The 16440-nt window shown below is 41.5% G+C and overlaps 1 protein-coding gene across 4 annotated transcripts in view; it reads right to left on the reverse strand.

Moving 5' to 3' along the window:
* Positions 1 to 16440, reverse strand: part of LOC311244594 (voltage-gated potassium channel subunit beta-2-like) — a gene marked incomplete at its 5' end in the record, with an annotated part of 317065 nt that overhangs the window by 74742 nt on the left and 225883 nt on the right. For all 4 annotated transcript variants that reach the window (XM_084334187.1, XM_084334186.1, XM_084334189.1 and 1 more), the window contains one exon: positions 67 to 111. In XM_084334187.1, the coding sequence (XP_084190313.1) occupies positions 67 to 111 (45 nt within the window). The remainder of the gene's footprint in view (positions 1 to 66; positions 112 to 16440) is intronic.

Genomic DNA, 16440 nt, shown 5'->3' on the forward strand with positions numbered 1-16440 from the left:
AGTACTATTCCCCTTTAAGATAACACACACACACACACATACTCTCTCTCTCCCTTAATACTCTACCTCCATCCCTTCTTCTTGATGACATTCCCCAATACAACCTCCGCCCTGGGAAACGAGAGAGAGAGAGAGAGATTGATTGATTGATTGATTGAAAATTGTATTAACAGATTGCAGAATGGGTACAATACAGTACGGCTCAATACACACCATTGTTAAGGGGATGCAGACCAGAGAAAGACTTTCGTCTTGTTTTCATCAGGGTTCCCCATTTTCAATTCATAATGACATTTATGACATACATATATACAGATATATATCATGACATTTACGACATGACATACAGATATACAGTACTGTTACATTTATGACATACAAGATATACAAATATACAGTACTGTTTACCAGAGATCCTAACAGAAACGATATACATTCGAGGGGGAGTAAACTGTACATTAGGAGGGGGTTGGGTGGGTGGGTGTGTGTGGACATTTACGGGGGCCAGTTTAGAATTGCAGCCTCCCGTAGGGGCTCTCTGAGAGAGAGAGATGGGAGGGAGAGAGAGAGACAGAAAGAATTAGAGAGAGAGAGGGGGAGAGAGAGAGAGAGAGAGAGAGAGAGAGAGAGAGAGAGAGAGAGAGAGAGAGAGAGAGAGAGAGAGAGAGAGAGAGGACACACAATAATTAGCATGGGAGGCGTAATGAAGAGAGTTGCCTGCTCAAAATGTTGTGTTTACGGCTGGCGAGGGGGTTTGAACACATTACTGTGGCTTCAGAGCACAGATCACTAAAACCACAGATGAGACAGAGGGGGAGGGGGGAGGGGGGATTCCCCAGTAGAAGCCTGATGAACTGAGACAGTGTACCGGAACATGATGCAACAACAATAACAACTGCAGTGGAGAATTCCACCTTTCTCTTTCTCCCTTTTTCTTTTTTTAATCCCGTGCACTGGGTGTATCACCAGCTGTCGTCAATCAGTCATCCCCTCCAACTGTTGTCAATCAGTCATCATCTCCAACTGTTGTCAATCAGTCATCCCCTCCAACTGTTGTCAATCAATCATCCCCTCCAACTGTTGTCAATCAATCATCCCCTCCAACTGTTGTCAATCAGTCATCCCCTCCAACTGTTGTCAATCAGTCATCCCCTCCAACTGTTGTCAATCAGTCATCCAACCCCAGTCATTTACCCCAGCCCGTCAGTCTGTTCTACACATTGTGATTGTTACTAGCGGCTACAATAAGTAATCTGTCTGTTGTCAGTGTAGTAAGTGAATTACCACTCACTGCTCTTCTGTATCTGCCTGCCGGTTCTCCTTTAAACAAACCATTGTTGGTTTTCCACGTCATCTGCATCCTGTCTGTCGTTTATCTGCGCTTGGATCCACACCTGCGACTCAGCATTACAGTGATGTCACATACACATGTGATTCCAGTGTGTGTGCGTGTGTGTATATGTGTGTTTTTAACACAATCCCATGTGCGCTCACATTGGTTTCCTGTGTATGTTTTGGGTGATATGGTGAAAATGACACCTGTGAAATCATGTCACCACGAACGTGGAATGGTGTAAATCAGTGTTTCTCAACTGGTGGGTCGCAAACCAAAAGTGGGTCGCAGGGCCATTTTGAGTATGTGTGTGTAAAAAAATAAATACATTTTTTTAATTTAATTTTTCTTTTCTTTTATAAACATTTTTTTGCACTACCTATCTTTGTGAAAGTGGCTTCTCAGCTCTGGTCCAGCTGAAGACAATGCAGAGGAACAGATTGGACATTGAGCATGACCTCAGAGTTGCTTTGTCTACCATCACCCCAGACTTTGAGACTCTTGTCAGGAGCAAACAACATCCCCAGTTATCCAATTAGTTCCCTAGGATGTTAAGATAAGAAGTCTGCTAAGAAGGATATATTATGTATTATTATTATTATTATTATTTTATTTCATTGTGTTTTTAGCCCTAGTTGCACTTTTGTTGCAACCCCAGTTATCCCATTAGTTCCCCCAAACTTACTGTAGGTCTGTTATGTTAACACTTTGATCGCCGGGGTTAAATTCATAATTTACCATCCCTCGCCAGCCCTATTTAACATGGAGAAGTTCCCCTTCTTTGCAGGGCTATAACTTTTTAAATGTTATTGCTAAATTGACATTACTATGGCCCATTCAACGTCCTATATCTATTGTTCAGGGTGTAGCAACGTTATACTTTTTCATTCACATATTCATACTAAAATACGGTCTAAAGTATAAGTATGTTTTTATCGTTTTCTGCAGCTTTCTCCAGAACTTGATTTATAGCCCTAAATGCATTATATTGATGATCAAATACAGTTTGGTAGGAATCTGTGCGAGATAAACATTTTTAAATGGACGTACTTCTAGAAGTTACTACGTATGATCTGATGATGACCGGATGGGGGGGGGTCGTTTATAATTCCGTGGGCAACGTTATATCATTCATCTAGTGTGGGTGATATGATCATTAGAGCAGTTAGTATCGAAGACATTAAAAAATAACGCTGAAACTCACCGTAGCTTCCTCTCGCCGTTGGGAGATGAGCGTGGAACAGAATTTTTTCTATTATGGGATGTCGAAATATCCGATCCATTTCCAGGTTGTATAATAGTATATACGTCCAAATCATGTTGTTTATCGAGTTATTGGTAACGGATCACTATCCGTTGTGATCAGCTCGAGTCCTGGGACTATTAGCGAGTGATCGGACCGAATTGAAATGAGCACCAGCTTCCACTTCCTGTTTATGCCCTGGGCGATCCGCCGATCGGCCACCAGATGGCGCTCTTGAACCGTTGTAGAGTTGAGAGGGGCTCAACAGTACATCTCATGTCTCCGGGGGAGAAATATGATTTCGATCACAGATTTTTGAAATATTGATATCAAAGACGCTGGCAGAATGAGCATGGCGGGGAAAGACGTGTTTCAGCGTCTCCGGCGATTAAAGTGTTAAGCTAAGAAGTCTGCTAAGAAGCATCATTATTTATTATTATTAGTTTATTTCATTGGGTTTTTAGCCCTAGTTGCACTTTTGTTGCAACCCCAGTTATCCCATTAATTCCCCCAAACTTACTGTAGGTCCGTTATGTTAACTAAGAAGTCTGCTAAGAAGCATAATTATTTATTATTATTATTATTATTATTATTATTATTATTATTATTATTATTATTATTATTATTATTATTATTATTATTATTATTATTATTTTATTTCATTGGGTTTTTAGCCCTAGTTGCACTTTTGTTGCAACCCCAGTTATCCCATTAGTTCCCCCAAACTTAGGTCTGTTATGTTAAGCTAAGAAGTCTGCTAAGAAGCATATTATTTATTATTATTTTATTTCATTGGGTTTTTAGCCCTAGTTGCACTTTTGTTGCACTTTTTTGTATTTTTTTTTTATTTTTTTCCCCCTCCTTTTTCCTCCGATTTTCTCCCATCCCAATGTTTAGTCGCTATGCCAATTCCCAATCCCCTTCCTGGTCGCTGCGCACTTACCCCCCACAGTCGGTCTGGGAGAGTGGAGGCTACCACGTGCTTCCTCCGACACACGTCCAGCCAATCAACCGCTTCTTTTCACCTGGCAGCGCGGATTCTCACTGAGAGGGCGTAGCGTGTGGAAGGATCACACTATCCCACTTAGATCCTATCCGCGCTTAGCAGGCGCCCCGACCGAACTGTAGGAGTCGCTGTTTACAACGACCCGGACCCACCCCGCCAGCTTCTCCCACCCTCTAATACTGCCAATTGTATTAGTATGAACGGCCAGCCAAGCTGGTGACAACCCCGGAGCTGTGAGCTGGATTCGAACAGGCGAATCCAGACGCTCCGGGGTTGGTGACGAACGCAATCTCAGTTACGCCACCTGACCGCCCAGTTTTTGTGTTTATTTCATGTTTTTAACACATTGACGGCCACAGGGATTAGACGGGGCCCCACTCTAGACGACCAGCATTATGTAAACAGACTTGGGGCTGTTTGTAGAGCTAAATCTATACTTTATAGTATTGCTATCTGTCCATTCTCATTGTCAATTGAGACCATAAACCGTCCCTTCAAAATGGATTAAAGAAATAATTTTTTCATCAATACGTTCTCATTTTATAGCGCCGTGAATATAAGTGGTATACGGCATTTGGTCTAGTATATTTCCTGGAAGGCGAGATAAAGGGCTAATAGCTACTAACGTTATATCCAATGGAATTTCCGTTATACAAAAGCTACAGTTAAAACTCAAACTGCATATGATCGGTATGATCCTCAAGCATGTATGCATGAAAGGGGGGGGGGGCGGGGGATGTCGTTTCTGATTATTGATTACCAATAACCGTGTTCGTCTAAGTAGCCACATACGCTGGTCGGCTGGTTGAGTATCATAGCAAGCTCTGATTAGCATGTAATTTATGTGAAAAAGATCTTACCATGAGCCGGTTGGATCCCCCCGAGCATTTCTCCGTTATCGATTGCCATCTGGTAGATCGATATGTCCATTGGCTGATGATAAATCCCCTTATTGCATAGTGAAATCCGCGATCCAAAACGTATTCCGTGCAACAGACAATAGCTATCGCTTCAGGTGAGTAGAAAACTACATTAGAGATAAAAAAAATATTATTATTTATTTGTTTTGGTATCTCACTTGAATCGATACTCGGTAGTACCGACGTGTTTCGGTTCGGTACCTCAAAAGTACCGAATTCGGTACCCATCCCTAGTTAACAGTGCATGAAAGTTGTGTATTACTGCAATATTTTTTTTGAAATAAATCATAGTGGTTAAAAAATTTGGGTTGCGACTTAACACTTTGATCGCCATGGTTCAAAATCGGCCACCAGATGGCGCTCTCGAACCGTTAGACAGTTGAGTGGAGCTCACCAGTACATCTCATGTCTCCAGAGGAGAAATATGATTTCGATCACAGATTTTTGAATTATTGATATCAAAGACGAGTTACGGCGACTTCGGCAGAATGAGCATGGCGAGGAATGACGTCTAAACACGTCATCTGTGATTAAAGTATTAATGACTAAGGGAAATGTTGGGTTCCGAGGCTAGACCAGTTGAGAACCACTGGTGTAAATCACATATTTACATATCAAAACGTTCCTGAAACACACTGTGACCAGGGCCCTATTCCCCGTACCTGGTTCAATTAAGTCGATCAAAAGTCCCATTATCCAGATTCAATTAACCCGATGTTTGAATCCGGGCTTTCCCTGTTCCTCGAAGGTGGATTCAGTCTCGTTAATTCGAACCAGACTTGATACTCAGGATAATTGCATTGATTGATTGATTGATTTAAAACTTTATTAACAGATTGCAGAATGGGTACAATACAGTACAGCTCAATAGCCTTGCAGACAAGTTAAATACATAATCTATTAGGCTAATGTTAAGTCTTTCATTACCCCAATCAATCAGATTATATTTCTTTAAATGTGCCTGCTGGCAGTAGGCTTAATGGAATGAATAATAGAATGAGATATATTGCTAGCGAAAATAATTAGTTCAACTCTTTCAGAATAAGTAGATACAAACAAGCCCAAAGAGTATCTAATTGATACGAATTGATAGATACTTATGAGGATATCTGTACTGTATGCGCTCGGCTTAGGTATCATGCACTTTATATATAAATACATGGTTCCCAAAGTGTTCAAGGCGCGACCCCCGAAATAACGGTGTCAGTGGGATCTATACAGTTTCACTATTAATCAGGTTTTAATCTGTTTCGGACATCATCCATACATGCATTGAATTGATTAATGAATGAATGAATGATGAATAGTTTATTTTCTGTCTTTGTTTACAGATAAATCAAAAACACACATGTGTGGACTTTCAAAAGGAAAAGAAAAAAAGAAAAAAATCACAAATGTACATATTCAAAGTAAGCTCACAGACAAAATCATATGACGTTTTATCAGCCCCCCCCCCCCCCTGAATGCCCACGACGACAATTATCGTTTTATTTTTTTATTAGCGATCTGAATTCATATTTCATCAACCGAGTCTCCCGTTGGTACACCAGCTCCTCCAGCAGCTCAGAATGGAAAAAAGCGCCCCCTATCGTCTATCCCTGAAAACTGCACGTGACCTGGGATCAGTGATATGTAGAGGTGGGGCCAGCTGGCTCCCTGAGCTGTGGCAAGCCGTCTGCTCAACATGGAAGTGATCGCGCGACGGCAATCAGCCTGGAATATATATTCACAGTAGCCAATCGATAGTAGACAGTAGTGATAGATTTTTGGAATGGCGATCAGGAATTGGAATGATCTTTTTGGAGAACATCTGATCTGAGGTAAGGAATCTATTTTACCAGTCTTGGGATAATCAGAGTTGTATTCGCTGAGATCTCAGCGTTTGCCCTATGTGTGTGTGTGTGTGTGTGCGCGATCGCTTTGAGGAAATCAGATAATCGATTTTCAGCTCGTGCATACGTACACATATACTATCGATAATCTAGCGTTTATTTGAAAACAATTCATAAATAGGCAGAAAAATTACAAATTTTTTGTGTATTCTAGAATATTCCAGTACAGGGCGTTTATCATGGAATCTTTTTATTTTCCTTGAAAACGAGGGCTTTTCAAAATGCTATAAAACGAAAATGAACCGATAAAAAAACAATCCGCTTCAACAATGTTGACTGGAAAACGAGTCATTGAGCGACGGGCAGATTAGACACATAGCCATAATTTAAAACATAGATTAGGCGTTATTAACGCTAACATTGAAGTGGATGGTGGGCATTCAACCGGTAAATAAAGATTAAGCTTGGGCTCTGAAAGTGTTAAGAGAGAAAAAAAGAGAATAATAAATGTTTGATGTTTTACTCAAAACTGTACTCCTGAATTATTTTATCCTTCAGGGCCTTTTTAAATCTCCCCTGAGAAGTACACAACTTCAACCCGTCACTAAGACTTAACCTCATGTTCATCATCAGATAACAGTGCTTGAACAGATAAATGCATTTTCTCAAATTCATTCTTCAAAACGTCAAGGGCTCATTCAATTTCTCAAATCCGTCAAACAGCGCATCTCATCAGACATTTTAATCCCAGTTACAATATCACAATAATGTGTGAGTGACAGTGACAGTGACAATTCAACAATCCACATATTCAGATTCGTTGTAATTCACATCACAATCCACGCATAAAGACGCTTCAATTTATGCTTGAATGAAACACAATCCGGGTGCTCCGTTAACACTTTAATCGCCAGAAACGCCGTAACTCGTCATTGCCCGCCATGCTCATTCTGCCGAAGACGCCGTAACACGTCTTTGATATCAATATTTCAAAAATCTGTGATCGAAATCATATTTCTCCTCCGGGGACCTGAGATATACTGCTGATCTCCACTCAACTCTCTAACGGTTCAAGAGCGCCATCTTGTGGCCGATCGGCAGATCGGCCAACAGGAAGTGACGCGCCAAACAGGAAGTGCTCATCCATATTTCGTCCGGGCACTCGCGATCGTTAGCCGGACTCCATCTCGACACACTGGATAATCAATCGCTCGCCCTAACTCAATAAACAACGTTATTTGGACGTATATAGTATTATACAACCTGGAAATGGTTCATAGATCAACATCCCATAATCGAAAACTGTCTACTCCAAGCTGATCGTCCAACGGCGCGAGGAAGATACGGTAAGATCCAGCGTTATTTTCTAACGTGTTCCATATAAACTGCTCTGATGATCATATGACCCACACTAGGTGAATGATATAACGTTGCCCACGGAATTATAAACGACCCCCCGCCTATCCGGTCAACATCAGATGATACGTAGTAACTTCTAGAAGTACCTCCAGTTGAAATCTTTTATCTGGCACCGATCGCTACCAAACTGTATTTGATCATCAATATAATGCATTTGGGGCTATAAATCAAGTTCTGGAGAAAGCTGCAGAAAACGATAAAAACATACTTATACTTTAGACCATATTTTAGTATGAATATGTGAATGAAAAAGTATAACGTTGCTACACCCTGAACAATGGATATAGGACATTGAATGGGCCATAATAATGTCAATTTAGCAATAGAATTTAAAAAGTTATAGCCCTGCAAAGAAGGGGAACTTCTCCATAGACAAATAGAGCTGGCTAGGGATGGTAAATTATGAATTTAACCATGGCGATCAAAGTGTTAACACAATGGCGCCCGACCACAGAGATCTCCGTGTTTCGATTCCACCCGTTGTGGACAGAAGCACGGATATATCCGTGGCAAGTTGTTATTGCTTTTATTCCATTTTAATAACCTATTCAAGGTCACCGAGCGGCACTGCAGATGTACCCTACTCTTTGAATTCGAGAAAGTGCAATACTGGCCAGATCGTCTTAGGGGCGCTATCGCGATAATGCAGTGTGCCCTGTGGCCGAACGGACCATTTTATATTTTTTTTTACTTTCAATGGAGTTTTCAGTTAGCTGGATTCTGGATGTGCAGCATGTAGCTTGGATTATGTTTTGGATTGCGGATTTCACTATGCAATAAGGGGATTTATCATCAGCCAATGGACATATCGATCTACCAGATGGCGATCGATAACGGGGAAATGCTCAGGGGGATCCCACCGGCCCACGGTAAGATCTTTTTCACGTAAAGTACATCCCGATCGGGCCTTGTTTTGATAGCCATCCATCCGATCAATGAATGAGGCTAATGAGGCTAACGCGGTTATTGGTAATCAATAATCAGAAACGACGTCCCCCGCCCCCCCCCCCCCCTTTCATGCATACATGCTTGAGGATCGTGCCGATCATATGCAGTTTGAGTTATTTCTGTAGCATATGTATAACGGAAATGCCATTGGATATAACGGTAGTAGCTATTAGCCCTTTATCTCGCCTTCCAGGAAATATCCTAGCCGAAATCCCATCTCATCAGACATTTTAATCCCAGTTACAATATCACAATAACGTGTGAGTGACAGTGATACAATTCAACAATCCACATATTCAGATTTGTCGTAATTCACATCCACAATCCATGCATAAAGATGCTTCAATTTATGCTTGAATGAAACACAATCCGGGCGCTCCGTTAAGCAAATACATCCACAGCAGAGAATATGAAACGAATCAGAGCCAAACGCCCGATAGGTTTCATTCATTAAAAATATCCCTGCAGGATTCACATTTGCAATGCTCTGTTATTAAAATAACCACATAGTGTGTGTCGTATCCGTATAACTATGACGTGCATTATTTAGGACAAAGTAAATCCATAGGCTGAATATGATTTATTATCAGCATTTTAGGTCTATTATTTTACATTTCAAAAGCCCCCTCTAGCAAAACGAAGCACAAAAACATAATTCAGAATGGGTAAATGGGATCTGTGAGGAGAGCTGGCATTTCTTTGCGAGGGCGTGGCCAGTTGATCCAGCTAACTGAACTAAACCCTGCGCTGGAGCAGGTTCAAACATTCTGATCGGTTGCCATAGTGATTTAGACAATCGCGCTTCGGGGAACCGAAAGGTCTAGCTTATGTCAAGTTATCCTGAAAATGATCCGGCTAACTCATAACACAGGGCCCAGGTGATTTTATTGTTTCCACTGTTTGAATCTTGTTTGCTATATCTGAAAATAAAAATTAAATAACGAGAAGGGAGGAGAGCTGATGGGGGAGAGAGAGAGAGAGGTGGGAGAAGAGAGAGGTGGGGGAGAGAAAGAGAGAGAGAGAGCAAGAGAGAGAGGTGGGAGAGGGAGAGAGAGGTGGGGAGGGAGAGGTGGGAGAGAGAGAGAGAGAGAGAGAGAGGTGGGGAAGGAGAGAGAGGTGGGGAGGGAGAAAGATAGGTGGGAGAGAGTGAAAGGTGGGGGGAGGGTGGTGGGAGAGAGAGGTGGGGAGGGAGAGAGAGAGAGAGCGGTGGGAGAGAGAGAGGTAGGAGAGTGAATGGTGGGGGGAGAAGTGGGCAGAGAGAGGTGGGGAGGGAGAGACATAGGTGGGGGGGGAGAGAGAGAGTGGGGTAGGAGAGAGATAGGTGGGAAAGAGTGAAAGGTGGGGGGAGAGAGAGAGGTGGGGAGGGAGAGAGAGGTGGGAGAGAGAGAGAGAGAGAGAGAGAGAGAGAGAGAGAGAGAGAGAGAGAGAGAGAGAGAGAGAGAGAGAAAGGTGGGAGGGAGAGGGGTGGGGGCGGGACATCTCTGCCAGATGTTCCATCTCTGCCCAAAGGACCCAATGTGTTCTTCATGAATGGGTCGCTTCCTGCTGATCACATCTGAATCTAACTGACAGCTCCCCCTTCAACCTGTGTTTGTGTGCGTGTGCGCGCATGTGTGTCTGTGTGGAATGTGCCATGCTCAACCAGAGAGGTGAACCAGCTGTATGGGTGCAGTCGGACCTCAGCCCAAACAACGCTGTTTCATGTTAGTATGATGGTAAGTTTTACCACAGTACCGGCCATTGTATGAATAAATAACCATGATACTACTTGATAGTTACTTGAATGTAACTCCTCCACTTCCTGTATTGACCCTATACCCACAGCATTTTTAAGCACATATTTGAGAGTATTGCAAGTCATGTCCTAAATATTATAAATACATCACTTCTGACAGGCATTTTCCCAGACAGATTCAAAACAGCCGTCGTAAGACCCTTACTAAAGAAACCCAAACTAGACAGTAATGTACTAACCAACTATAGGCCGATATTCATCAGCAAGATACTTGAACAAAATGTCTCAATACAAATAAACTCCTTTCTCAAAGAAAACAACATCATGGAGGAATTTCAATCAGGCTTCAGAATACACCATAGCACTGAAACTGCTCTTACTAAAATAATTAGTGACCTCAGAATAAACTCTGATGCAAACAAAGTCTCAATTCTCATCCTATTAGATCTAAGCACAGTGTTTGACACGATCGACCATGATATCCTAATAAATCGTCTAGAAAGGTTAGTTGGTCTTTCTGACTATGTATGAAACTGGTTCAGAACATATATCAAAGGGAGAAAATATTACGTCAGGCTTGGAGATCATTCTTCTGAGAAACATGACACCTACTTTGGAGTTCCACAGGGGAGCTGCCTTTGTCCATTATTATTCTCACTATACATGCTGCCACTCGGAGACATCATTAGAAAACAGTATGTTTCCATAGTTACGCAGATGACACACAATTGTACATCTCCGCTGAACCAAATGGAGGCTATTAACTCCATTTCCGCCCTAAAGAGAATCGGGGATGCAGCCTTTGCAAACTATGCACCAAAGTTATGGAACACACTACCTATGGACATTAGGGAAGCTACTGTAGATCTCTTAATATTTTCAAAAATAAGCTAAAAACGTACCTCTTCACAATAGCCTTTTAATACACTCTGCTGTTGATTGTACTGTAGCAATATTTTACTCTGTCCAATCTATTTTATTGCACTGTACTGTTGCATAATTTTACTATCTATTCTATTCTACTATTTTATTGCACTGTACTATTTTACTCTGTATATCATTTTTTATTACAGGTTCAAAACTGTCAGGTATTAAACTGTGTGGGTATCAAACAAGAAAGACTGTCAGGCTTTAAAACTGTGTAGGACCCAGGCCTAGAACTGCACCCTGAGAGAGGGAACTGCGCCCTGAGAGGGAGGTTTGCCCTGAGTGGGAGGTTTGAAGGGTCAAAGTGGGTATCAAACAGGAGGGAAGACTGTGAAGTTTTAAACTGTGGAAGAACAGAGAAGGTAAAGACGACTTTGAACAGTAATCCAGAACTATTTTATTGCACTGTAAAAAACGGATTTTATATGTCTGCACTTTATGTGCTCATTTTATGTCTATTCTATTCTACTATTTTATTGCCCTGCACTATTGCACTATTTTACTCTGTCTATTTTATCTTACTCTTTTTATTATTGTCTATTTAAAACTGAATCCGGCGAGCTCCAGTAGCTCACCACGTACCGCGAGTGCTATTTCAGCGCCGTGGACAACCGTGCTCGTCACGGATCTGGGGCTGAGCGCGTTCGAATCCCGGACGGCAGCCGTGCCTTTCCCAGAGTGTCTTTCCCCCCATCTGAACCCTTTCAGCCTGCTTCTGTCGGTCGAACTTGACCAAGTATGAATGCGATGAAAAAGCGATAAACGCTAAAAGAACCAGCTGACTGGTCAAAGTAAAAAAAAAAAAAAAAAAAAAACTGAATCAAACCATAAACAAGGTGGCCTGTTGGGATGTTAAATCCTAATGTGAAAAACTGTGATTTTATATGTCTTCTGTTGTGAAGCACTTTGATCTGCAGTTTCTGTATGAAAGGTGCTATACAAATGACGTTTATTATTATTATTATTATTATTATTATTATTATTATTATTATTATTATTATTATTATTATTATTATTATTATTATTATTATGACACAATGTGGAGAAAACTGCCAGGGAGACTGTAAAAAGGATGTCCATTCACCGTGGAGGGGCCTAAGGTCGGTACGGACTGCGTGACCTTGACGTTTGAGGGAAATCAAAAAGGCCATTATTAGACTCCACGGGAGAAGAGAGGTGATTTACTCTGAAGTGCTCAAATTACTCTCCACGTCTTCTGTGGACTCAACACATGGCATTTTCTGGGGCACCTTCACCATACATGAGTTGAAATCATTAGCATAGCAACAAGAGAAGCTAACCTGGATATGTGCCATTCAAACCGCAGCAGTAGTGGATTACAAATGATCTTGGTGGCAAACGACAGGATCGCTAAGTGAGAGAAGAATTACACATGGCCTAGGTTCAAAAATCACTGAACCTTCTCAAGAATCTGTAATGCTGCCAAAAGATCCCACGCTTGGTTTTGCACTTTGTTTAAATTTTTTGTTTTGGTCTGATGTGTGGGTTGGAGTTTAGTAACTTATTATACTGTGACTTTCTCCAGACCTCTCTTGGCAGAGCCTAAGGTGTGGCTAGCAGTAGCAACCCATCTCCCCACTCAACTCTATCACACCAAAACAAATACATTTAAACAAAGTGCAATACCAAGAGGGGCTCTTTTGCCTAGAGGTCGCTGTTTGACGGCATTACAGAGTCTACTGTTTGGATGCGTGGCACAGAGCAGAGTAGAGTAGATACCGGCCTCACAGCATGACAGAGTGAAACTGGAGCAAGATTTACAGCCATGTTGCCTTCTGTTGCCACCTGACAGGCTGTAGACGCTGTAGTAAACACCTCCTGACCACAAGGAGTCACAAGCATCAGACCCTCAGACAGTATGTGTCTCAGAGTTATCTGTGTGGGGGTGTGCATATGTATGTATGTATGTATGTATGTATGTATGTATGTATGTATGTATGTATGTATGTATGTATGTATGTATGTATGTATGTATGTATGAATGTATGTATTAGGGGTGGGAATTGCCAGAGACCTCGCAATATGATACTATCGCGATACTTGAGCCGCGATACGATAGTATTGCGATACTCGATATATCGCGAATATTACGATATTTATTTTATTTACATTATTTTATCAAATTATTAAAAAAAAGATTACCCTTTATTCGCCATGCGTAATCTGCCAATGACGCCGTAAGGCGTCTTTGAGATCAATATTTCAAAAATCTGTCATGTCAATCATATTTTACCCACGGAGACTTGAGACTTGCTGTTGATCTCCTCTCAACTCTCCAACGGTTCAAGACCGCCATCTGGTGGCCGATCGGCGAATCGCCCAAACCGGAAGTGACGCGGCAGGAAGTGGTGCTCAACCATATTTCGTCCGGCCACTCGCTATTGCTCCCGGGACTCGAGCTTGATACACTGGATAGCGATCCGTTGCCAATAACTCAATAAACAACATGATTTGGACGTATATACTATTATACAACCTGGAAATGGATCGCATATATCAACATCCCATAATCGCGAACTTTCTGCTCCACGCTGACCACCCAACGGTCAGAGGAAGCTGCGGTAAGTTTCAGCGTGTTTGATTATTATGATCCATATAAACTGCTGTGATCTATGTATCGCCCATACTACATGAATGATTTAACGTCGGCCACAGACTTATAAACCCCCCCCCCCCTCCGGTCACCAGCAGATGATGAGGCATGACGTTTAGGACCTTGTACAATTGACATTTTTTATCTTTTTTTTTTAAGATTTATTTTTTGGCGTTTTATCGCTTTATTTCTACTGGGCAGTCCAGTAGGGAGAGACAGAGGAGGAATGGGAGACAGAGTGGGGGGAAGACATTTGGCAAATAACGACGGGTTCGGGAATCGAACCCGGGTTGGCCGCTATGTGGTTCGCCACTGGGGCGCCCCTGACATTTTTTATCTGACGTCAATCGGTATCAAACTACATTTGATGATGTAATATATGTATTTATAGCTATAACTCGAATTCTGCAGAATGCTGCAGAAAACGATAAAAACATATTTATACTTTAGACCGTATTTTAGTATGAATATGTGAATGAAAAAGTAGAACGTTGCTACATCCTAAACGATAGATACTTGACGTTGAATGGGCCATAGTAATGTCAATTTAGCAATACAATTTAAAAAGTTATAGCCGTGCAAAGAAGGGGAACATCTCCATAGACTTACAGTACTGGCAGACAGTGGATTAAGATCAGAATAATCCCTGGCAGATAAAGGGTTAACTGCAAAGTTAAACTGTCAACATGTTTTATCTAATAAAATAAAGTTCAGTCTGTTCATCTCACTTCAATCATTTTTATTGCAGAACATGGTATTTTCTCAAGCAGACAGATGTAAACACTGTAATCTGTGTTGCATGTACCTGACAAACTGAACAGTTTGTATTACAGTCATATTCCAATTTAACTGAATGCACATGTGTGTGTGTGGACTACTGTACTATTACAGGTATTGAAATGAACAATGCAACTTCCATTTTTTTTTTTTTTTTTTTTTTTTTTAATATCGATACTTGGCGTCCCTGTATCGATACAGTATCGCCGCGCAAAGTATCGCGATACTACTACGTATCGATTTCCCCCCCACCCCTAGTATGTATGTATGTATGTATGTATGTATGTATGTATGTATGTATGTATGTATGTATGTATGTATGTATGTATGTATGTATGTATGTATGTATGTATGTATTAGGGATGCTCGATATTGGCTTTTTTACCGATACCGATATTCCGATATTGTCCAACTCTTAATTTCGATACCGATACCGATACCAACCGATACCGATATATGCAGGGTTTCCCCCCAAAAAAACTGAATAATTTCAGGTAATTAATAATTTCACTGGATGCATTCAAAAGGCTTTCTAAATGTAAGCATTATCTGTGCAAAATATGATAATTAAAAAAGTAAAAATTAACATTACATATCTCTTGTTGTTGAATTAAACCAACATGCATACTTTTGACAATAAATAAAATAAGAATTGGTTCTTACTTGCTTGCCTGGGTAAATAAAGGTTAAATAAATGTAAATTTTTTTTTTTTTTTTTTTTTTTTATACCGATATTTTCCGATATCACATTTTACTGCCGATATCGGCCGATAATATCGGTCGGCCGATAATATCGGACATCCCTAGTATGTATGTATTGTTAGATTCTGATCAATCGGCCAGTATCACGTCTTCTTGTGTTATCATCTCTCCATCTGCGTTTTGTAATTTTAATGATCCTGACGTCTCATATACTGGCTGTACAATCCTTATCTCTCCCTGTTAGTGCAATCCGCAACCGTAGTAATTCTCCACCTTCGTAAGAATTCGACACTCGACACAGCGGAATACCTTACAAGGAGAAGCGTTGTTTATTTTCATAAACAGAGACCTCATAATCAGATGGGAACCAATTCGTATTGTCCTTGTAAGATCTATTCTAATGATCTTTCGGTGTGTTCAGTTTATCGTCCTTCTGCTATTCAGTCCAATAGTGGTCAGGCCAGAACCCTCCTGGTGTTAGCTGAAGCTAATGATGATGTGGCCTCCTTCCTCCCCCCCCCCTCTCCGTGATGAGAGGAAGGAGTCTCTTCTGTATGATCTCAGTCCTAGTCAGATTGTAGTCTGCCCTTAGTCGCTCTTGGTCTGGCTTACACCCGGAAGGAACTTGCTTTTCTATATTCTCGCCATAGCAACGACGGCCCGCCCCTCTTCTGGTTGTCATGTGCCGCTGCCATGACAACAGCTTTAACCTTTACACACATCAAAATGTTTCATTACTGTCAAAACCTCCATCGCTCTGCTCCCTGTCTCCTGTGCCCCGCCGTTATCTTGTTGTGTTCTAGATCGGAATGTCAACATCCCGCTCGCTGGCAGTGTGCTGCTCCCACTGACTGCCAGCCACTAGACCGCTTCCTCCACCGTTCAAACCGCCACCACCGCCACCATGCACATTTCGACCTCTCTGACCCGGGCCCCTTTAGATGCGGTCATCTCCCCCCAATCTATACATCACATACATTGAAA

The sequence above is a fragment of the Notolepis coatsorum genome (genome assembly GCF_963971535.1).
Source record: "Notolepis coatsorum genome assembly, chromosome: 17".
In the NCBI taxonomy this organism is placed as follows: Eukaryota; Metazoa; Chordata; class Actinopteri; order Aulopiformes; family Paralepididae; genus Notolepis; species Notolepis coatsorum.